Source organism: Convolutriloba macropyga, chromosome 12, assembly GCF_964194025.1.
Source record: "Convolutriloba macropyga chromosome 12, txConMacr16.3, whole genome shotgun sequence".
NCBI classification, from domain to species: Eukaryota; Metazoa; Xenacoelomorpha; order Acoela; family Convolutidae; genus Convolutriloba; species Convolutriloba macropyga.
The window spans coordinates 42,483,488-42,507,476 of NC_134479.1; the positions used below are offsets into that span (position 1 = coordinate 42,483,488).

Below are 23,989 nucleotides of genomic sequence, written 5' to 3' on the forward strand. Positions count from 1 at the left end.
CACTTCAGGAGATAACTGAAAAATCAAATCTCAGAGAAAAACAAAAATCGCACAAAAAGAACAGGATTGAAATAATCGTTACCGAATTTTCGCACTGATTCTCACAACAACATTTGAACAAGGATAATGGCTGAACTAAAACTGATGCCATGTAAAGATTATCAACAAAAGGTCATAAAAAACTTGATCCAAGAGAAAAAAAACAAACGACAGCCAATGATAGCAACTCAAATCTACTGCGCCAAAAAATACAAGGATAGCCGACTAAAGGCTGGCCAGTTGCTCTCAATTGACTGGTGTGCAGTTGGCTCTGTCAGTAGCTAGCTGATGCTCAGGGAGGCTAGCTTTAGCTTAACTGCGGGTGGAGCGGGGTAAGCTTGAGAGGGAGGGGTGGTTGGTGAGCTCAGGCGTGGGATAGCCTGAGAGGTTAATAGTGGAGTGGGGAGGGGGTTAGTGGGAGAGGATCCAAGAACCAGATTTAAGGATGAATTTATGTCGCTTAGCGCTTTAAAATTTTGATGCATCGCATAATTAGACTACTGAGCGGTAAGGCTCAGAGAACTTAATGCCCTCCGGACTATACTTTTTAATTCCGTTTTTGAAAAGCCGAGTGATCAGACGATAAATGCGATTACACGAAGAGCTGGCAGTTAGGAAAAATGGCGTTAAGGACTATCAGGGCTATAAACATAACCGACTAACGTCGGGCGAATCTCTCACACACTCGGCGAGCGGTTGGCTTCGTCAGTAGCTGGGCACGGATTAGTGATGCTAGCTTTAGCTTAATTGAAGGGGCTTAAGTGCGCGCAACGGCAGCGGCGGGGTGGCACCAGGGGCTGAAGGGGTGGCAACAGTGGAGGGGGGTCAATCTCTAAAAAACCGCCCTCCGTACCATAAGTATAAGTCTCCAAAAAAGATTCTGCGAATCGCATACTTAAAGACTAGTGAGCTGGAAGGCTCTAAGAGCACTAAATGCCCGCTGGGCACTGCCTGCGTCAGACCAAAAATTGGTCAAGCGAAGAATCGCATTAAAAAGACAAACAAAAAAACGGTCAAGAGAAAAATTGCATTACAAAAGACCGACAGGACTATAAACGTTGCTACAAATTTCGTTTGAGAGCAATTAATCACTAGACATCGTTTGGAAGCAATCAATCACTAAACATCGTCTGAGAGCAATTAAACAGAAAGCAGTGAAAAAACCAAACAATTAAATCCTATAGGAACCGGAAACATTACATAGAATACAATCGGTAAACATTGAACGAATTGCACTCAAACTAATGGCGAAGTCTATCTATGTAGTGGTGGGGGCTGATGAGGTGGCAACAGTGGGGGGTCAATCTCCAAGAAACCTCCTTCGTAACATAAGTATAAGTCTCTAAAAAAGATTCTGTGAATCGTATACTTAAAGACTAGTGAGCTAGAAGTCTCTAACAGCACTTAATGCCCACTGGGCGCTACCTGCGTCAGACCAAATATTGGTCAAGCAAAAAATCGCATTAAAAAGACACAGAAAAATTGTTCAAGGGAAAATTTTCACAAAAACGCCGGCAGGATACGGTCTACACAACGAACCTCACCTTCCATGAGTCTTGAAGTGTTACATAACTGCTTTTAAAACTTCTTGAATCAAATTTATTATGGGTGAAGTTTCCCAAATAAGTACAGAAGTCAATCCTGTGAACTAAAGTGAAACAATCAAAACAATCAATCTGACAATTAAAAAACATAACCGACGTCAAATTAATAATAGCACAAACAAAAAGAATGGGGCTCGATTGTAGCTGACATCAACGGGGGGATAAAAAATCACCTAAAGTCTTCAGAAGATATAAGTACAGGTTATTCAAAATACAAAGATTCAATTGAAAAAAGGAACCTAATCGTACTCGGATTTCAGTGGAGCGGAAAGAAGCCAACAACTGAGTTCGACGGCTTAAATTTCGTGAAAAAGAACTGTCGATCACAATGACACCACTTCAGGAGACAACTGAAAAAACAAATCTCAGAGAAAAACAAAAATCGTACAAAAAAGAACAGGACTGAAATAATTGTTACCGAAATTTTCACACTGATTCTCACAACAACATTTGGACAAGGAAAATGGCTGAACTAAAACTAACGCCATGTAAAGATTATCAACAAAAGGTCATAAAAAACTTGATCCAAAAGGAAAAAAAACAAACGACAGCCAAAAATAGCAACTCAAAGCTACTGCACCAAAAAATACAAGGATAGCCGACTAAAGGCTGGCCAGTTGCTCTCAATTGACTGGTGTGCAGTTGGCTCTGTCAGTACATAGCTGATGCTCAGGGAGGCTAGCTTTAGCTTAACTGCGGGGTGGAGCGGGGTAAGCATGAGGGAGGGGGTGGTTGTTGAGCTCAGGCGTGGGATAGCCTGAGAGGTTAATAGTGGAGTGGGGAGGGGGTTAGTGGGAGAGGATCCAAGAACCAGATTTAAGGATGAATTTATGTCGCTTAGCGCTTTAAAATTTTGATGCATCGCATAATTAGACTACTGAGCGGTAAGGCTCAGAGAACTTAATGCCCTCCGGACTATACTTTTTAATTCCGTTTTTGAAAAGCCGAGTGATCAGACGATAAATGCGATTACACGAAGAGCTGGCAGTTAGTAGGAAAAATGGGGTAAAGGACTATCAGGGCTATAAACATAACCGACTAACGTCGGGCGAATCTCTCACACGACCGGCGAGCGGTTGGCTTCGTCAGTAGCTGGGCACGGATTAGTGAGGCTAGCTTTAGCTTAATTGAAGGGGCTTAAGTGCGCGCAACGGCAGCGGCGGGGTGGCACCGGGGCTGAAGGGGTGGCAACAGTGGGGGGGGGGGGGTCAATCTCTAAAAACCGCCCTCCGTACAATAAGTATCAGTCGCCAAAACAGATTCTGTGAATCGCATACTTGGAGACTAGTGAGCTGGAAGGCTTTAAGAGCACTCAATGCCCGCTGGGCGCTACCTGCATCAGACGAAAAATTGGTCAAGCGAAGAATCGCATTAAAAAGACAAACAAAAAAATGGTCAAGGGAAAAATTGCATTACAAAATACCGACAGGACTAATAAAATTGCTACAAACTTCGTTTGAGAGCAATTAATCACTAGACATCGTTTGAAAGCAATCAATCACTAACCAATGTCAGAGCAATTAAACAGAAAGCAGAAAAAAACCAAACAATTAATTCCTATAGGAACCGAAAACGTTACAAAGAATACAATCGGTAAACATTGAACGAATTGCTCTCAAACTAATGGCGAGGTCTATTTATGTAGTGGTGGGGGCTGATGGGGTCGCAACAGTGGGGGGGGGTCAATCTCTAAGAACCGCCCTTCGTACCATAAGTATAAGTCCAAAACAGATTCTGTGAATCGCATACTTGAAGACTAGTAAGCTGAAAGGCTCTAGGAGCACTTAATGCCCGCTGGGCACTACCCTTTATCCCGTTTTTGAGGACGAAAAGTCAAATGCGTCAGATGAAAAATTGGTCACGCGAAAAACAGCATTAAAAAAGACCGACAGAAAAAATGGTCCAGCAAAAAATCGCATTAAAAAAGACCGACAGGACTAATATAATCGCTACAAACTTCGATTGAGAGCAGTTAATCACTAAACATCGTTTGAAAGCAATTAATCACTACACATGGTTTGAGAGCAATTTAACAGAGAGCAGTGAAAAAAAAACAAACTAAATTAATTCCTATTAAAAACCGAAAACGTCAAACAGAATACAATCAGCAACCATTGAACGAATTGCTCTCAAACTAATGGCGAAGTCGATTTAAGCAGTGGTGGGGGTGGGAGAGCGGAATGCGGGTCAGGGGATCAAACCTGGAGGGGATGGATGTGCGTGGTCGAAATTGCTAGGAGGGTGCACAGTGGTGAGGAAGAGGGCGAGTTGGGGGTGGGGTGACAGATTGTGGAGGGGTCAACTTCGTTTCAGAGCAATTTAAAATGAGAATAGAGGGAATAAGTCGGGAGGGTATCAAACTAACAAAAAAATGCATTTTTTGCACCTTAAATTCACCTCGAGCTTTAACCAACTATTCGGTTTCTCAGGATGGTAGAAGCAAAATCGGCAGTATAAATAACCGTATCAAAGACAACCAGAACAAATATAGTTGCTACAAACTTCCTTCGAGGTAATTAATAACTTTAGCAATCAATCACTAAACATCGTCTGAGAGAAATTAAACAAAAGCAGAGAAAAAACTAAACAATTAATTCCTATAGGAACCAAAAACGTTGCATAGAATACAATCGGTAAACATTGAACGAATTGCTCTCAAACTAATGGCGAAGTCTATTTATGTAGTGGTGGGGGGCTGATGGGGTCGCAACAGTTGGGGGGTCAATCTCTAAGAACCGCCCTTCGTACCATAAGTATAAGTCCAAAACAGATTCTGTGAATCGCATACTTGACGACTAGTGAGCTGAAAGGCTCTAGGAGCACTTAATTCCCGCTGCGCGCTACCCTTTATCCCGTTTTTGAGGACGAAAAGTCAAATGCGTCAGATGAAAAATTGGTCAAGCGAAAAACCGCATTAAAAAAGACCGATAGAAAAATTGGTCCAGCAAAAAATCGCATTAAAAAAGACCGACAGGACTAATATAATCGCTACAAACTTCGTTTGAGAGCAGTTAATCACTAAACATCGTTTGAAAGCAATTAATCACTACACATCGTTTGAGAGCAATTTAACAGAAAGCAGTGAAAAAAAAACAAACTAAATTATTTCCTATTAAAAACCGAAAACGTCAAACAGAATACAATCGGGAACCATTGAACGAATTGCTCTCAAACTAATGGCGAAGTCGATTTAAGTAGTGGTGGGGGTGGGGGAGCGGAATGCGGGTCAGGGGATCAGACTTGGAGGGGATGGATGTGGGTGGTCGAAATTGCTAGGAGGGTGCACAGTGGTGAGGAAGAGGGCGAGTTGGGGGTGGGGTGACAGATTGTGGAGGGGTCAACTTCGTTTCAGAGCAATTTAAAATGAGAATAGAGGGAATAAGTCGGGAGGGTATCAAACCATAAAAAATTTATTTTTGCACCCTAAATTCACCCCGAGCTTTACCCAATTATTCGGTTTCTCGGGATGGTAGAAGCAAAATCGGCAGTATAAATAACCGTATCAAAGACAACCAGAACAAATATAGTTGCTACAAACTTCCTTCGAGGTAATTAATAACTTTAGCAATCAATCACTAAACATCGTCTGAGAGAAATTAAACAGAAAGCAGAGAAAAAACTAAAAATTAATTCCTATAGGAACCAAAAACGTTGCATAGAATACAATCGGTAAACATTGAACGAATTGCTTTCAAACTAATGGCGAAGTCTATTTATATAGTGGTGGGGGGCTGATGGGGTCGCAACAGTGGGGGGGTCAATCTCTAAGAACCGCCCTTCGTACCATAAGTATAAGTCCAAAACAGATGCTGTGAATCGCATACTTGACGACTAGTGAGCTGAAAGGCTCTAGGAGCACTTAATTCCCGCTGCGCGCTACCCTTTATCCCGTTTTTGAGGACGAAAAGTCAAATGCGTCAGATGAAAAATTGGTCAAGCGAAAAACCGCATTAAAAAGACCGATAGAAAAATTGGTCCAGCAAAAAATCGCATTAAAAAAGACCGACAGGACTAATGTAATCGCTACAAACTTCGTTTGAGAGCAGTTAATCACTAAACATCGTTTGAAAGCAATTAATCACTACACATCGTTTGAGAGCAATTTAACAGAAAGCAGTGAAAGAAAACAAACTAAATTATTTCCTATTAAAAACCGAAAACGTCAAACAGAATACAATCGGCAACCATTGAACGAATTGCTCTCAAACTAATGGCGAAGTCGATTTAAGTAGTGGTGGGGGTGGGGGAGAGGAATGCGGGTCAGGGGATCAGACCTGGAGGGGATGGATGTGGGTGGTCGAAATTGCTAGGAGGGTGCACAGTGGTGAGGAAGAGGGCGAGTTGGGGGTGGGGTGACAGATTGTGGAGGGGTCAACTTCGTTTCAGAGCAATTTAAAATGAGAATAGAGGGAATAAGTCGGGAGTGTATCAAACCATAAAAAATTTATTTTTGCACCCTAAATTCACCCCGAGCTTTACCCAATTATTCGGTTTCTCGGGATGGTAGAAGCAAAATCGGCAGTATAAATAACCGCATCAAAGACAACCAGAACCGTTATAGTTGCTACAAACTTCCTTCGAGGTAATCAATAACTTTATATATGTTTGATATACAGATACCTTCAAACTAGAGAGAATTTGAACCCCTGAATATTAGCTGTTCTTAGTTTCAGTTATTTCCTGTAGTTTCAACCTACCAAGTTTATGCCTCCTAAAAAAACAAATTGACAAAAGCCAGCTCTAAGGTATCAACAATATTTTATGCTCTTTCATAGCATTGAAAACCAGATGTTTCGTAAGCTTTGTTAAAAACTGATAACAAGTTATAAACTAAAATTTCTGACATCAAAGCACTTTGAGGTTCATGTGAGAGCGGTAATAAATCATATTGTCATGTACTGGGAGTAAAACAAGTTTTCAAGATTTAATATGACTTTTGGAATTTATAGAACTCATTCCCGAGAAAGCACACAAAAGACGTGGGATAACTAAGTCTGTACAAGGAACGTACACAATGCGAAACAGATCAAGCAATTGGCGAACTTGGCGACATGAAGAATGTTTGACAGGTTGACATCTCGCTTATTTATTCTTCCATTTCGCATAATTTACAAACTTGGGAAACTGCAAAGAAGCCTTGCGCAATCTTGTTCTTATGAAATCAAAAGTTCTAAACTTTAAAATAAATAAGGATTTCCATTTTAGAATAACACATTTAATATTACAATAGATACGTGTATGCTGAACGATAAATTCTGTACGCTGAACAGAATAGATCAGCTTAAAATTTTGGCCAAATATTTTAAAATTTAGAAAAGTGTTTCGGTTTTAGTACGACTTCACGTGTATGACTGCCTCTAACACCAATCAAAAAATCCAAATCAACATTAAACGAAAAGCTCAGAACGGTTAAACATACGACGTAAAAAGACATGGTTAATCTTTCTTGCTTATCTTGCCAAGATCTTGTTCCTTGGTACCAATGCAAAGATTTTGAAGATTAAAATCTTGCTGTTTTCATAGCAAGTTCCATGTCAAGATCTCGGCAAGATTTCCAATGGTTTAGTATTTTTCTTATCAAGGTGTATCAACTTCCCGGTTTGAAATCAACTTCCCGGATTTCATACAAGGATTATATATGATTTCATCCTGTCCATACTTGATTTATTAGTACGATCATAGTACGAGACCAAATAAGTTATATTTGATCCTTGTACGATAACCAAGAAATCATATATAATCCAACTTGAACAAGATTGAGCAAACATGAAATAAGACATTATTTGAGTGATTGATTCAATTTTATTTATTATTGTTGATAACAGACAGGAGACAACAGTATCTTCCAGTTCCCCTCCCTTATACGAAATGATCGATGAAAATATGGCTGTGCTGTTCCACGAGAGACTTCCAGTTGGACTGTGACTTGACAGCCTCAGAGTTCTTCTTGATGAAGTCGAGAGCCGTGTTGATCAGTTCCGATGAGCACCCATGCATGTCAGCAATTATCAGAACCTAAACACGCTCAAAATATGAATTGACAATACCCTGTTTTACAAACAAAACAATATAATTCGCTATCAAAAAATTAATCAATCAATTGCAGGGATAAGTTAAAAGAAGCGTCAATATTCCATTACCAGCCTACCAAGTGTACTATAATACAATTGATCAAACAAATATATTCGGAAATAAAACTTGGAACTATCTTTCATTCCAGACTGTTAGTAAGTAAATATGAATTCCTTCAACTCAAAGTTGTTGACAAGATAAGACTGGTTTAGATTAAGGCAGATATTAGTAATGGTTGATCGGTCAGCATTTCAAATTGTTTCCTCTTTTTACATTTGAACAAATAATTCCTTCTTATAGATTAAACGAGAATAACAACGGAAAGACAACTAGATCAAATTATTAATTTCCAAGTGCTTCTTAGATATAGGACAACGGCCTGTTTTTACTATCACACATGCACAACTAGTCATTTCAAAGACACTCAACCGTTTTGGATTGAAATGGATTTTATTTTACTCGGAAACAGTTAAAACTGAAAATTTAATAAATGATAATTACTGCCTCGAGGGATTTCTATCAAAAAGAAGTATATCTCGTTTCTTTCATCCAGAAAAACAAATTGGAGACATCAAAAGCAAACTTTAAGTTAACAAATACAATTTAAAAATGAGTATTCACAAAATTTTACCAGGATGATTTGATAAAAAAAAGTTCACATGAAAAAATGTACTAAATTGTGAAAATATACGCAAGTTTGAACTCGTCTTAGCCATACATGAAAAATCGAAAATTAGCTTCTCTCATTACACTTGGGAGAAAGCGACGTCTGTTTTATTGTATTTGCAATGAACATTTTAAGTTTAAGTTTTGTCTAGACACGTCTAGACGTATGATGTAAACTATCGAGTCAATTCAAATTCAGGGGGAAAACATCGTAGCTTAATATCGCTTGTAGAGCAGACAGACATTAAGCCTTAACTAGAAAGTCTCCAGGTCAAATAAGTTTGTGGGTAGACAAATTTAACTGGCAAGAAAACAAACTACAAGCAATCAATTAGAGACTTGTTTTCCATAAACTGAATTTGACATTTCCTTGAAAACTTATCGCAGACAATTGTAAATTCAACCAACTACAAAAGAAGGTACATGTAAACCAGGCTTTAGTTTGGAAAACAAACAACAAAGTACATGAAAAAAATCTTGTACAGCGATACTATTGAAAAACTTCACTACTTTTAGAGGACCGATTCTGTTTGAAATTAAGTTGAAGCACTACACAAGCTGCTCTACGTTGCAATTCAAAAGTTTGCGTCACCAAACATCTTATCACCAAAAGTCACATAAACATGTACTCAAGGAACGATGGGAAAACTGCGATTGATGTCATGAGAGTGCAAAAAAAGTCGCGTATATCTGCTTTCACACAGTTAGCTTTGACCTTGTTCTCGGACACTTTAAAGCAAAATAAAAAAGACCCGGTACTTGAGAAAGCATGCCAACTCCTATTAATAGCAAGAAAAGATCAACACCAGTCGTGTCCTCACTTTAGAAACATTAGAAATCATAAGAAACATGGTCGAAATCATTATAATCAATATTCGAATAACATCATTAGAACATAACCGACTAAACGTCGGAAGAATTGCTCTTGAACGACTAGTGGGAGCACTAATCAATTGCAGCCTGCTTCAGTCGGGGGGGGGGGGGGAGGAGTGAAGGAGGGTGAGCCTAAATGGGACTAAAAAGTTCAATAGTGGGCTTCAAATAACCACATCACAGGCTAACATATACCACTATTAAGATTTAAAGTAAAAAAATGGCACCAGTTTCGGCGCACTTTTCAATTGACTTTTAGTATTAAATTACCGCCAATTGAATTCAGCTGCTTCATATTGTGATTGAGAGAGAATTTTAGATCACGCGAAACGCAAAAAGTCAAGGGCGTAGAAGTCACACGAAAAGTCAAAATTGTCAAACAAAAATTTTGCATAAAAAAAGATACACACGTTTACAATAATTGCTATGAACATCGTTCAGGAGCAATTAAAAACATATCATCGCAAACAGTCCAATTCAACGGCAAGAAAATTGAACCAGTCAGAAACTTCCAAAAAAATCAACGATTTTTTGTCAAAAACAAACAGGCACAAACAGGTTTTTGAGAAAACACATATTTATTTATAAATAAACATAAACCGATTAACGTCGGAAAAATTGCTCTCGAATGACAGGTGCGCAATTTAATTCAGGGGATGTAGCCTACACAAATACTTCTTTAAGTGTGCAAAAACCATAGACGACGGTAGGATTCTAACCCCGCCCTCACTGAGTCCCATTCCGACACCGCGACGGAGGTATTAACCACTCAAACTATCAAGGCCTTTTAATTGAGTCTCTAACAATCGGTTTTGTTTGAACAACAAACTTTATTTCAGAGTGAGAGCAATTGAATACATAGCCGGCAGATTGTCGGAATATAGCAGCCGTCGACGTGCTAGACTCAAATGGGGTTGAAACAGAGAGAGAAAAGAAGAGATAGAAATTAACAGATTTTCCCCCAATTTCAGAGTGTTCTAATTCGGTGTGCAGCTTCAGCAAAAGCTCAATACTGATCTCAGCTAGCAATCGCTCTAATGAAATTTGATTACCCAACGCTCTTTGACTTAATAACCGGGCTTTATCGGTTTATCCTGTTTCTTCTGATTTTGCTCTTTGACCGCATTCACTAGATTGCGTAACTCAATTGCGCGAAAGAAATCCATTCAGTTGAAACAGAGAGTGATAAAAGTCAGAGGTCAACCGTCGAAATCGTGACTTACTTATGTAAAACAAAAAAAAACTTGATCAAAAGGTAAAGCGAATTAAAAAACATAGCAGGACAAGTCCTGACTTACAATTCAAATACTTTTCATTAACTAAACATAAGACTAGACCTAGTAGGGACTATGAGTGAACTGGGAAAACCATTTCTGAAAATATCGGATAAAAAACTTTAAAAAAAACAGAAAATCAAAGTTAAAATGCAGCATGTGAACAAAAAAACAACTACCGAAAAAGTGAAATTTGGTTAAAACAAAAAAAAACTAGGCCTAGAATGAACTATGAATGGATTGGGAGAGGCTGTCAGCGTATTTTTATCAAGAAGTGCGCAATAAAGTCACTTGAGATTATTCTAGAAGAAAAGCGCAAAACGGTCAAGCAAAAATTTTGCATAAAAAGACACATATGTTAACCATAATTGCTTTGATTGCAAAGATTTATACATCGCTTACCACACAGTACCCGCTTTCATTTAATAGCACTAATTTACTTGAGACAAATGCAAAAAAAAAGAAAATTCTGAATAGGGTCGAAATTAAAATAATCGAAAAAATTTCGAAAACAAGATGCTCTGAAAAATACATTGTTCATGAGCTGAAATACTAAACATTTAATGATGACTGCTCTAGGTGACGGGTAGCTGGAGGAGTGCGTATAGGGTGGGTGTTGGAGTGGATGGCAGACTGACGGTGGGATTCAAATTTTTTAGATAAAGAACCGCCCTTCAAAACAGTTTTAGTGAGACGTATTCATAGAGACCAGTATGGCTGTATAAGAACTTAGTGCCCTCCGGGGGTTACCTGTTTATCCCTCTCCGAGGACGAAAAGTCAATGGGTTAAAAAAACTGGACAAGCAAAATATCTCTTAAAGAAAGACCCAGGACTAACATAATTGCTAAACTTCGTTTGAGCGCCATTAATTATCATTAATTTTGTTTTCCCCAAAATTAATCGGGGGAAAAGCCGAAGAATTGCCGGAAAATAGCCGGGGTTGTAACACTGCCTGACGTTCGTATTGAATCAGGTACAATTTTTCTCTCTCAATGAAACGTGTTCTTTCGCTCAATAGGGTACAAAGAAAAACTATTAAAACTTAAATTACTACCTCTTAGTCTCTATGTAGAGATACACGACCGGCTACTCTTTTTATCACTAATAAAATCCAAGTTTGACATTCGAATTACATTCGAAAAAGTATGCAGACGACAAAAAAAGACAATGTAGTCGAGGAGAATACAAATTGAAACAAAACCGACTATTGAAGTCCGACGAAAATTGCTTCCATCGAACTAAATTTTTATATAACATCGTCAACAAAACTTTGTAATTTTAGATGTGAAATGAACAAAAGGACAATTAGCGATCTGTACTGGAGTTTCTTCGCCAATAATTTCGCCAAGAATTTGTACGTTTGATGTTTGGAAAAACACATATTTGGAATTTAGCTAGTGTGAATCTGTTCACGAGCTTAACTTAAAACTCATGACACCCAACAACTAACAGTTCCAGGTAAAATCAAAGTAAAGTTAACTGATATTATGCTGAGCTCAACAATGCATTTAACAGGGTTTTTTGTGAGTTTGAATCTGAAACATTGGCCCATTAAAGTAGAAGTTCAGGTTCATAAACTGTTATTTGGCCTATTTTGTCTCAAAAGGCATTACAATATTAGTTTTATGGAGAATTTTATGAACTAAAACTGAGGATGTGCAAATAATAGAAATTGTTCTCAATTTTGACACCTGATTAATTTCAGCCTGATTTTTATCTTTTATTCGATAACCATAAATATTAATTACACCAATTTAAGATAAAATTTAATCGGCGAAAAATATGACAGCGGTTATGATATCGATGTGTTAAATGGGCTCATAATATCGCGGTTTAAATGGTAGATGACTGAGATGAAAATGACTGAGATGGTTTAAATGACTTGAGATGAAAATTATAGCACCCTTCCACATTATACTGTGCATATCGAATAACTCAAGATTATGCATAGAGCCTCGAATAAACCCCGCCGCTAAAGTACATATAGAACGGACCCACAGTTCAAATAATAAGTCGAAAAAGTGAAACACTGGATTTTAATTTTTTTTTGGAATGTTCGTCCTGTCCTCTTTGTTTACGAGTGGGCCTTAAAATTACTGAAGTTACCCGCACCAAACTGATCTCGTAGTTTCATTAAGACTCTGATTTTCATGATATAATTCAAGGATATTTAAAGGAATCAAATTTCGGTGAACTAGACTGGTTGGAACTTGATGCGAATACGCTTATGGCCAATGCTCTTAGTTTAAATTACCTCCGCGGCATTTTCGACAGTGATGTTGGTCTTTAGAAAGTTTTGACACTCTGCCTTCAGTCCAGGAACGTCGTACTTGTTGGCGATTGTGATCAAGTCCAGGGCAGTCCTAAACGCAACCCTAGCCATTAATTTCCATTCATGTACACTATCTACTAACTTAATTTTAACCTATAAAAGTTTAATTCGTTCAAAACGGTACAAAACCCCATGGAATTTTATTGACTGTTAGAATTGTGTTCACTTAATATTACAGCCTATATTTTGATTCAGACATCTTACATTTCCATCAAGAAATCTTGCATTTGAAAACGTGCTAAAAAGCCGTGCAGAGTTTCCAAGTGGACCCCATTAAAAGAACTGGGGACCGAAGAACAGATCTGAAATAGATTGAATCCACTCACCTTGTAAGATATTGCAAAGCATCAATAAATTGGAATTGATTAATATAATTTAAAAAATTAAATATCCGTACAGCTATCCGGACTAAACTATAATTCAATCAGGGGTGAAAATCAAAGAATTAAAATTCTAACCTGTCGTCTAGCTTTGTGTCGAATAGATTTCCCGTGTACAGGTATTTGAGGAACATCTGAAATGGTCCATACTTGCAATCATCAATAGTAATTCGACCCGAAGTGCTCTCCGCCGTGTTTGGGTGGGCGAGCATGGCTCGGAAGACGGGGGATCTAGCAACTAGCACCGCTTTGTGTGTCTGGATCTCTTTTGAATCCACCACAACCTACAATAAAAAATCTTTATTTGAATGCTATTACATTACTAATCTACATTTTAATGCTATGACAGAGCAGAAAACTTTAACAACGATTTTTTAAACCATACAGAGGGGTTCGATTTGACGCCGAGAAACTTTAACAGAAAAAGTTTAAGAAATAAGCAATTAGTATCAATGAAATTGACCATGCAAAATTGAGCTTATGCTTTTACCGCATTGGCTACTTTTTCAATACTTTTTAAACATTATGCTTTTATTGAACAAAAATGTATTTTTTGTTAAACATAATTTTGATTGCCTGGAACTATCATTGCACCATGCTGTCATTTTGGCTGCAATTTCCAAAGCTCTATTTTTTCATGTCAGGTAAATAGCTGCGATAGCTTCGTATACCTATAGCCTCAAAACCAAAGAAAATGGTACCAGCTTAAAAAAATAGAAAAATCAGTTTTACTACTATTTCATGTGATATCTTCAATTGATCTTGATTTATGCACTGCAAATTTGCATTCCGCAACTTTCAACAGGACTGAAACATGATCAATTGACTTCTGAAACTCCAATAAACTGAGCAAAAATCAATGAGAGGAACATAAAACCACTAACGTCGGAAAATTGCTCTCGAATGACAGGCGAGCAGAATTAAATCAGTGGCTGTAGCCTAGATAAAATCTTTATGTGTGCAAAAATTACAGACGAAGGTGGGGTTCGAACCCCGACCTCCTGAGTCCAATTCCGTCACCTCGACAGAGGCAATAACCTATTAGAACTGGTGTTGACCTTTGAGAACTGCTCTTAACACCATAAGTAAAAGTCTCCATAAGTAAACAGTTTCTGTGAATCGCATACTTGGACAACTAGTGAGCTGACAGGCTCTGAGAGCACTTAATGCCCATTGGGCTCTACCTGCGTCAGACGAAAAATTGGTCAAGCGAAAAAATCGCATTAAAAAGACAAACAGAAAAATTGGTCAAGGGAAAAATTGCATTACAGAAGATCAACAGGACTAATAAAATTGCTACAAACTTCGTTTAAGAGCAATTAATCACCAGACATCGTTTGAGAGCAATTAAACAGAAAGCAGTGGAAAAACCAAACTAAATTAATTCCTATAGTAAACGAAAACGTTAAACACCCAACCTCCTGAGTCCAATTCCGTCACCTCGACAGAGGCAATAACCTTTTAGAACTCGGGTTGACCTCTGAGAACTGCTCTTCACCCCATAAGTAAAAGTCTCCATAAGTAAACAGTTTCTGTGAATCGCATACTTGGAGAACTAGTGAGCTGACAGGCTCTCAGAGCACTTAATGCCCATTGGGCGCTACCTGCGTCAGACGAAAAATCGGCGACGCGAAAAATCGCATAAAAAGACCAACAGGACTAGAACAATTGTTACCAATTTTGTTTGAGAGCAATTAAACAGATTTGAAGTTAGCGTGCCCTCATACAGTAAAAAAAAATCTTGACGAAATAAAAACAGCCGAAGACTTTCAGAAACGACTCGAAGTTTCAGCATTAAAAACTTCTGCAATAAGAGTGAAAAACGTAAACCGACTATCATCAGACATGCGGCTCCTTCGCGGGAAAATTTAAATCTGAGGGGGCCGTACCAAAGAAATATGTTTCTTAACGCTTGCCAAAAATTCAAACTAGTAAGAGATTCGCACCCAAGACCTTAGCCCTCGCCTTAAGTACATCCTATCAAGATCTTATGATCAACTGGTTTACACTCGCTTCTATTTTTGCAACACAGATCTGATTTTTCATTAAGCGCAATTTAAGCACAAAGTCAAAGAATGTACTAGAAGATAACGGCCCAGAGAAAAGTTTTCATAAAAAAGACACACGCTTTCAATCAGTGCTTTAAACTTCGTTCGAAAACAACTACAAATTACGTCCAGCAAGCAAAAAAAAATGCATTAAAGGAGGAAATAAACTGATTTTGAAGTGAGGGTAACGTCGCATGTCGCAGCAAAAACTTGAACAAACAAAGCGCCAAGATGGCAAACAATAGCTCCACTATGCAATCGCTATCGTAGCTATAAAAACCAACCAACGATTAAGAGCAATTAAAGATTTTAAGTTAGCGTGACCTCATACAGTGAAAAAACAAATAGTGACGACGAAAAAATAAAACAGCCCAAAGATTTTCAGAAACGACTCAAAGTTTCTGAAAATCTTTGGGAGATTCTGAAAATCTTTTTGCAGAAGTTAAGACTTCTGCAAAAAGAGTGAACAACGTAAATCGACTATCATCAGACAAGCGACTCTTTCGCGGGGAAATTTAATTGAGGTGGCCGAACTAAGGAAAAATTTTTCTGTATTGTTGCCAATAAGATCCGAGGCCACGACCGTACTCCTGGCCTTAAATACATACCACAAGCTATCACGACCTTAAGATCACCTAGTTTATACTCGCTTTTATTTTTGCAACACACTTTATTTTTCATTAAGCGCAATTTAAGTGAAGCACAAAATTAAGAATCAAGCGTTAAAAAGTCGATAAAGAATTGAAATTGAAAGAATGCTCTAGAAGATAAGGGCCAAGAGAAAATTTTTCATGAAAAGACACAAACAATCTCAATCAATGCTCCAAGCTCCCTTCGAAAGCAAATAAAAATCATGTCTAGCACGCAATTCAATAAAATTGCATTGAAGAAGGAACTTGAGCTGATTTTGAAGTGAGGGTAACGTCGCAGCAAAAACTTGAACAAACACCAAGATGGCAAACAGTAGCTCCATTTTAGCTCCACTACGCATTCGCTATCGCAGGTAAATTGACCAACCAACATTGGGTGAAATGCCCTCTAAATACTGACGTAGGCTCAATTCTTGTGGGCGGAGGAGGGTGGCAAGGGAGGATTTGGCTGCACGGGGCCCTTACGGCCTGAACGATGTGCAGAGGTGGGGATTTTTTTGGGAGGGGGTCAGTGAGGAGCATTGTGGGTACGCTGATGTGCGGACGGGGGAGAGGTTGGGGCGACCTTTAGGAACTGCTTTTCACACCATAGGTATAAGCAAAATAATGACTAAATAAATCATTTGTTAAAAGAGTTTGCGATCAATTATTAAGAAACCACAATTCCGATTCAGCTTAAAGACTCCACTAACGATTCGAAAAAGCTGCTAGCTGGAATCTGGTCCCTTGATTTTTAAGAACGTTCACGAAGAATTGCAACGAAAATGACAATTATATTTTCAATGTTCTTTTTTCAACTCAAACATCTACGAAACACTTTTTTTAAAATCAAATTCGGTGCAGCTACGTCTCGTTTCGTGTTTATTTGATGAATTCTTTGATGCTTTTTGCAACTTCATTATGTTGTTATTGCTGTAAGATTTAAATACCAACGTAGATTAGTTTTAAAAGCAGAATAAAAATTTAATCAAGCTGATAATTAGTAGGTTGAAAAAAATGAATTTTTCAAAGTTCATTCAACCAAAGCTTAATTTTCAAAATTTTTAATTCAAACAATTAAATATACTGAAGGTGAACTGGTATTCTTTTTCCGTTAGGAAACGAAGAACCAGTCATAAAATATTAAAATTTTAATGCTTTCGTCATTTTGATAAAGTTTTCCCTAGTTTTAAGCAAATATAGATTTTCTTAAAGCTTCGATGGCTTTCAAATGAAACAACGCATGTCCTAAAGATTTATCGAGGGTCAAATCCGACATTGAAAGATAACATTTTTTTCTCCGTTCAATAAATGCGTCCAACCTCACATCAGACAAATACGTTCTTCCGGCAACTCGTTAAAAACGCACTGCTTTTGATGATAGTTCGTCTTAATTGGAATTAGAGCTTATAAGAGCTATTGATGGTTACTATTATTAGCATTACTTGAAAATCTGTTGATTGTCCCGACTTATAAAGTGCCTCCCAATCATCGTAGAGCCTGGCATCCACACAGGGCTTCTTGGGAGAGGAACACTCCAACTTTGATGTCTCTGATTCCGAAATGAGAATGATTTTGTGGTGCACTGTGAGAACATCATTTGGGGCATATTTGTCGGTATCGCTCAAGTACTCATGTGACATGAACTTTTTGAAACAAACGCCGAATTGATTAGCACCTGGAACATGGAGGTTGAAACTATTACGGTACAAAGATGAACAAAAAGTCTCGAGTGATTCTGTGCACGGCAAGCTTCCAATGCATCATTTCAACAAATCTGGAATAATGTCGCAGAAAATATTACCTCAACGATATTTGTCTTTTAGCAAGCTTCTGCGGAAATGACAACTGCTCAAAAAAATTTCGAAAAGAGGGAAAAAGAAAGTAAGAAAGAGAGTAACCTTTCAATACAAAGAAATTATTTATTTGCTTCTAAATTTCTGAAAATTATTAACAAAGGGACGAAGATTTGATACCAACCAAAAATTTAAGTTCCATTGAGGGTTTCGATTCTGCTTCATCATCTCATCCGGTAACTGTTCAAAACTAAATTACAGAACTCCAACTATTTTAAGGTCATTTCATTGATACTGTCTACTTTTTACAGGAAGTTCATTGTGGTCAAAACAAAAAAAAAACAAGCGCAAATGAGGCCTCTGAAATTAAAGGGCGTCAAACATTTTTTAAAACGAAAAACCAATATTTCCACTCATTAGATAGAAAGGTATCTGATGTTAGTTAACATAAGAAAAAAATATTAAAACTTTTTGCAACAGAGAAACAAATACGGCACAAGTTAATTCAAATAAGACAAAACATGTCTAAGCAAATGAGTATCAAAATCATTCGAACAGTTAGCTGGATACCGAAAAGTGGGAACAAGAATTAATACCCCAATAGAAATCCTTGAGGTCTTTCAAAAGTTTATCTTTAAGAAAAAAAACATTTAAACAATTGCCGCTTTTTGTGAAAATCGTCAAGTGCCTCTACTGAACGAAGGCCGTCAAAAATATTTAATCACAAGGACATTGAAAAATTGACATTGCATAGAGCCAACTTGTTATCAAACATAAACCGACAAATGTCGGAATAATTGCTCTTGAACGAAAGGCGAGGCAATTTAATTCGGGGTCTGTAGCCTAAATCCAATGGGTGCAAAAAACCATGCTCCTAACGGCATTCGAACCCTTGTGCTCCCGATCCATAGCCAGCCGCACTAACCACTGCGCTATGAGTCACTTATCTTCCCAAACTGCAATCGATTATATATTAGCAACAAGCTTTATTTCGGAGAGAGCAATAGAACGAAAGTGTAAAAAAGTCACTTGAGAAGTCACAGAATGTTCTAGAAGAAAACCGCAAAAATTGTCCAGCGAAAAAATTGCATAAAAAAGACGCAGACGTTTACAATAACTGCTATGAACTTCGTTCAAGAGCAATTAAGAAACAAGGCAAAGGAGTGAACACAGAATGTCCAGCATGTCCAGAGGGAACACAGAAACAGAGGACAGATTCAGATTCGGACTAAATTTGAACCCATATTAATTATTTTTAAAAACAACCAACTTTGCGGAGTGTTTATGCGTCAACTATATTGGAACCTATAAATAGACAAGGCCTTGCCTTATGAAAAATGATTACTTATTGCAGCAGATTTTTAAAAAAAAAACGCTCAAAGCAGATTCAAATTCTTTGAGATTTGAAATTAGGGGCTTACTAATAACTGACTGAGGATGACGCTACCAATAACGCCTCATACTGGTGATTATTTCACTGATTGAACAAATACAATTTTTTAAATATCAATTTTGGAGACAATAAAATAAAACTAATAAAACTCAAAAAATATTCGTATCAGTCAAGAAACGACGTACTTAATGCTTTACGGATAATATTGCCTCTGACCAAACTATGTCTAGAACATACAATATTTCTTAAAATTTAAAATTCGAAAGAGTTTAAAAATTCTTCATAATTTTCCTGATATGTCTAAAAATTGAACTTACGAATTGTTGAGACATCACAAAAATTACTCAATTATAAACAGACTTATAATAACAAGCTGATAACAATTAACCAATTTGAAAGAATTCGCTTTTTGGGCTAGAACCCAAAAGATCTATATTGTTAACTCTTATCGTTATTTGTATTCATTTCACCATGGCATGTGGAGGCTCTTTAAACTTTCTCAATGAGAAAAGACCAGTCTAGCGCTTTTCTTTTTTTTTGAACTCACAAAAACTCTTTTCCTCGGATTTGAATCTCTCTACGAGTCAGTTTGTAAAACCTTGTAAATCTTGGCGCAAGTAAACCGCATAACTTTGGTAAACTGTAGTAACAGCATTAGTAGTTGAGACTTTCGAGGTCGCAGCCTCCAGGGGTTTAAGTCCCTTTATAGCAATAAATCATCAAGTTTTGTCAATTTTAAAGTTTATCTGAAAAATAGCACTGTTCTCTAACCTTCTAGACGTTTGGGTGGAGTTTTCTTTGTGAAACACGGATTGCCATCTTTATCCACTATTGCAATTTCAAATTTCAGGGTCTGATTGGAAGAGAATTGAATCACTTTCACAAAAACCTACAAAACATTGAAAGAGTATTTTTATAGCACTCACCAAACACTTCTACCAGGAAAGTATCAGCCAAAGCTTCAATGGACTTTCGATAGTAATCTCCTTGTCTTTCAATGTCCATCCAATTATTCTTCCCAGGCCTTGCCTGTTCATGTATTCTGCATCATGCAAAAAACTTCAATACAAGCTGGCATCGGAGGTTTAGATCACTTAAGTGAATTCACATATCTTCATTAAATAGTATACCAGAGTAAGCTCAAAATTATTGAGCAATGCACAGGAATGGTACAATAATTCGACAACTAACTTGTACATAATTGTTTGGCATTGACGGCTCCCCAACCATGCCTTTAGGATAGATGTGACTGGCCCATCTTACTCCGGCAAACTCAAAAATAGGGCTCTCCAGTTTCTCGTCGTGTAAGCAGACTGAAACAAGATGGAATAAAATTTTACGATTTGGTTATCTCATGAACGATAATGAGGAGCAGCATAGGATTTCTATGAGAATCCTGCATCTAGTTTGCTAGCCTACCCGGATTAACTAACATTAAAAAATTACACATTTAAAATACCATACTAAACGAGGCCACGGAGGACCACACAAGGCGTTCTTCAGGGATCTATTAGTATTATGACTAGATGGGTAGCGCCAAAAAGGAAAGTCTCTCTGCCGCCTCCTTAAGACAAGACGGCTCGTGCGAGCCCGTGCATAGCACAGAATTTTCCAACATTCCTCTCAAGGTTGCAAAAATAACTGCAGGAGAAATTCTGTAGGAGAAACCGATGGTAACATCCGAAAGCAACTTATATGTATTGGAGAAAATTACTTGTACTGTTTGTAACCAATACATAAGACGTCTTTTTTCCGAAAGAAAAAATCGAAGTCTTCAGAACATTCTAGAAAGGTAAGTGCTAGACAAAACAGACAAACCCTACGAACACACACCCTACACACATCACACAAACAAATTCAACATCCAAAACACGAAAGAACATACATACACCCACATCAACGCATGCAACCACACAAACAAACAAAACACAACCCCGACACAAAAAAATTTCCAATTTTTTTCTTGGCAACTGCTCTTTACTCAACCTTTATCACCATTTATTTGAAACCTATTTTTTCGGGAAAACTAAGTGTGGACTGCTTGAGGGAAATATATCGAAATTTGTAAAATTGAAAAAACTTAGAAGTTAAAGATTTTGGAGCTATTCAAAAAAATTTTAATTTAAGTTTTATGAGCACAATAGCTAAATTCTTTTTCAACGATTTAGCTCGGTTTAATACAAAAACAATTTTGGTTTCGAACATATTCAAAACCGTAACTTTTCAAATCTTCAAGACAAGTTTTTGCACTCGCCTTAATTTGTGGCTAACATGTACATAAACGTTAACAGCTGTACTCAAAAGCGCTTTTAATAGCGTTGAGTGAGGAGGAATATTGGTTATTAGTAATTTTTAGCTCATCAGTAAGTTTTACTGTTTGGAATAGTTTTAAAATTAGAAAAATTATATTTTCATGTGATTTGAAAAAGAAATTTTCGTCTGAAAAAAACTTTTCATTTTTTTATATTCGGTTCCCATAAACTATTTAGTTTTTATTTTATAAAAACGCCCACAAACTGGAAAAAACCGGTTCGAAGAGCAATTTCAAAATACAAAAGTGAAAATAATTTTTTTCCAATTCTCTGAAGTATATATATAGAACATTTGTAATTAGCTTTTCAAACTGGCGATCCATAAACTTTCTAACTCTGAAACTCTTCTAAATTACATTATCCTAGTGGGGATCAGTTCGAACTATCTCCTCTGACAATATAAAGAATACAAATAAAAAGGATAAAAAGATTTCCATCTTTACTTTTCAATAATGAATATGGTTGATTTAATGTTCATATCAAGAAACAGGTTTTTTACGTCTCTGGAATTTTGAAAAAAAAATTAAATGGTGAGTTCGGATTAATTAAAAAAATTCTTTGCCAAAAAAACTGCAGAAAAGAATCCATTTTTCTGCTTTAATTTCACATTTTCAATTTATTCTTTTTTATTGCTATTTTTACAGCTTTAAATTGCCTAAAAACTTCTAATTTCAAAAAAAAATTGTACAATATCGTTATCCATCACAAAACAGAGAAAGATAAAAAAAAGTTAACAAAATTTCGAGAAAAGTTTTTTTTCTAAATAGTTTTTTCAAATAGTTTAAAGAGTGTTTTTTTTTTGGCTTCACATGGTAAACATTTATTCGTGACTATGAAAATTCAGTTGCACCTCACTAAAATTAATAGAAATTTCTCAGCCTGTTTTTCAATTTTCAACTCTCAGCGCGATCAGTCCCCCCCCCCCCCGAGCGATGATTTTTCTTTTTCCTTTTCGATTTTTCCTCCGAAAATTCAAAGAGTTCCCCGGTTTAAATTTTCTGAAATTTTTAATCAAAAATCAAAACTAGATCCTAAGGGCTGCAAAACGGTGTTTTTCTTTTTTTTCTAAGATGCGTAAACAAAAAGTAAAAATTTGACTGAAAAAAGCCAGCCTCGCATATCTATTCGCACATTTTGAAGAGTTGGAACCCAAATTTTGATTTGAAAGCCAATATCCGGTATTTAGGGGCGGATTACGGGTAAAAATTGACCCTCAATTCAAAAAAACTGTCTCTGATCGTAGTCGCACAGTTTCGGATCGTCGCACATGAGTCGAAACCTGACTGCGCTTTGTCAAATTACTTAGCACTTATTCGCACAAATTCCAATGATGGCCAAATTTTTGTCTGTATTGTATGATCATTGCCAATTGTTTTCTAGAAATTCCATCATCTCACCCCGGATATGCCTTTCAACACCTTTCCCCTCACACACAAACAGATGCTGATATTACACACTGCTAGATAGCAGATAACGTACAGATCAGCCGCGTTCACGAGGGAGAAAGATGATGGCACTGGGGGACACACTATATATTCGCAACATCAATTAATATTTTGAAATTTTACCTGAAAAATTTTCTATAGACCACAATACTGAGTGACATTTAACGCTCCTTTTTGACACGTAATGCTCATTGGCATCCAACGAATGGCAGCGCTTCAGAGAACAGCACTGGCCGCAATTCATGTTGGCAGAACTGGCACCACCAGGCGTGTTTTTGTGTTTGCACTCCAGCTTGCAAGAACTTAACACACAAACAAGTCAATATTCCTTCGTGGATAGTCACGGAATAGAGTTGCAGATCTTCTAGATCATCTAAATCTAAAAAAGGAAGCAATTTCTAATAAAGCATATGAACTCATTCCATTTTTAAGCACTTTGTCGAAATCGTTTCTAGTTGACACCAGGATTGGAGATTACATTTCATAACAATACGTAAAAGCAACCAAAAGAAAATATTTACGAAAAAGCAAAGTTTAGAACTTGAGAGGAATGTGTAATTATTAACTCAATGCCCGAAGGGAATTTGTTAGTTTTGCGGACGCCTTTAGAGCCTAACGGGCGCAGAGCAGAATGTCATAAAATCAGACTTAAAGCCTATAATATCCGTGCACTGTCTACGGTTACGGTTTGGGTTGGGTGTTATTCTTAAGCACTTTAAAACTCGGAGTTACTGAGGAAAATTTTCCAAGTTTCAGACTTGAATTTAATTGAGCAGATGTAAATGTACAATCAGTTTAATACAAAGTTAGATCTATTGCTTGTAAATATTTGAAGTTTTGTGAAGATGAGAGATGTAAAGCAATTAAAGAGAGTCAGCTCGATTGTGTAAGGTTTAGTTTTGAATATGTTCTTTGGTTTCAGTCCTATGAATGGTTAATTAATCATAGGTTATTTTTACCCATTTTCGTTAATCTCCTTGGGATTTTCTCATAGTTATTTTCTAGCGCACGGGTCCCTGTTAGTTAAACTAACAAATAACAGGTTTAACTGCTTGACGAATCCCGTCATGAACAAACATTCTTTGACGTGTCCCGTCAAGATGAAATTCCATCATTCCCATCATT

General features: G+C 37.2%; 1 protein-coding gene across 1 annotated transcript; it reads right to left on the minus strand.

Moving 5' to 3' along the window:
• Positions 1-7,357: 7,357 nt before the first annotated feature.
• On the minus strand, positions 7,358-23,245 carry LOC142351194 (speckle-type POZ protein-like). The gene is made up of 7 exons (XM_075403317.1): positions 22,988-23,245; positions 20,299-20,420; positions 19,879-19,996; positions 17,364-17,596; positions 13,320-13,525; positions 12,784-12,892; positions 7,358-7,658 (listed from the first exon to the last, which is right to left on the minus strand). The coding sequence occupies exons 1-7, from the start codon at positions 23,106-23,108 to the stop codon at positions 7,503-7,505; spliced, it is 1,065 nt and encodes a 354-aa protein (XP_075259432.1). The 5' UTR covers positions 23,109-23,245; the 3' UTR covers positions 7,358-7,502.
• Between the last annotated feature and the right edge of the window lie 744 nt (positions 23,246-23,989).

What these genes read in the sequence shown, in the direction of transcription:
- LOC142351194 (XM_075403317.1), bottom strand. Translation starts at nt 23,108, where the DNA reads ATGAATTGCGGCCAGTGCTGTTCTCTGAAGCGCTGCCATTCGTTGGAT. An exon ending in GACAATCAACAGATTTTCAA is followed by an intron (nt 13,526 to 17,363) that starts GTAATGCTAATA and finishes TTTTTATTGTAG; the next exon opens with GTTGTGGTGGATTCAAAAGA. An exon ending in GACACAAAGCTAGACGACAG is followed by an intron (nt 12,893 to 13,319) that starts GTTAGAATTTTA and finishes GGTTGCGTTTAG; the next exon opens with GACTGCCCTGGACTTGATCA.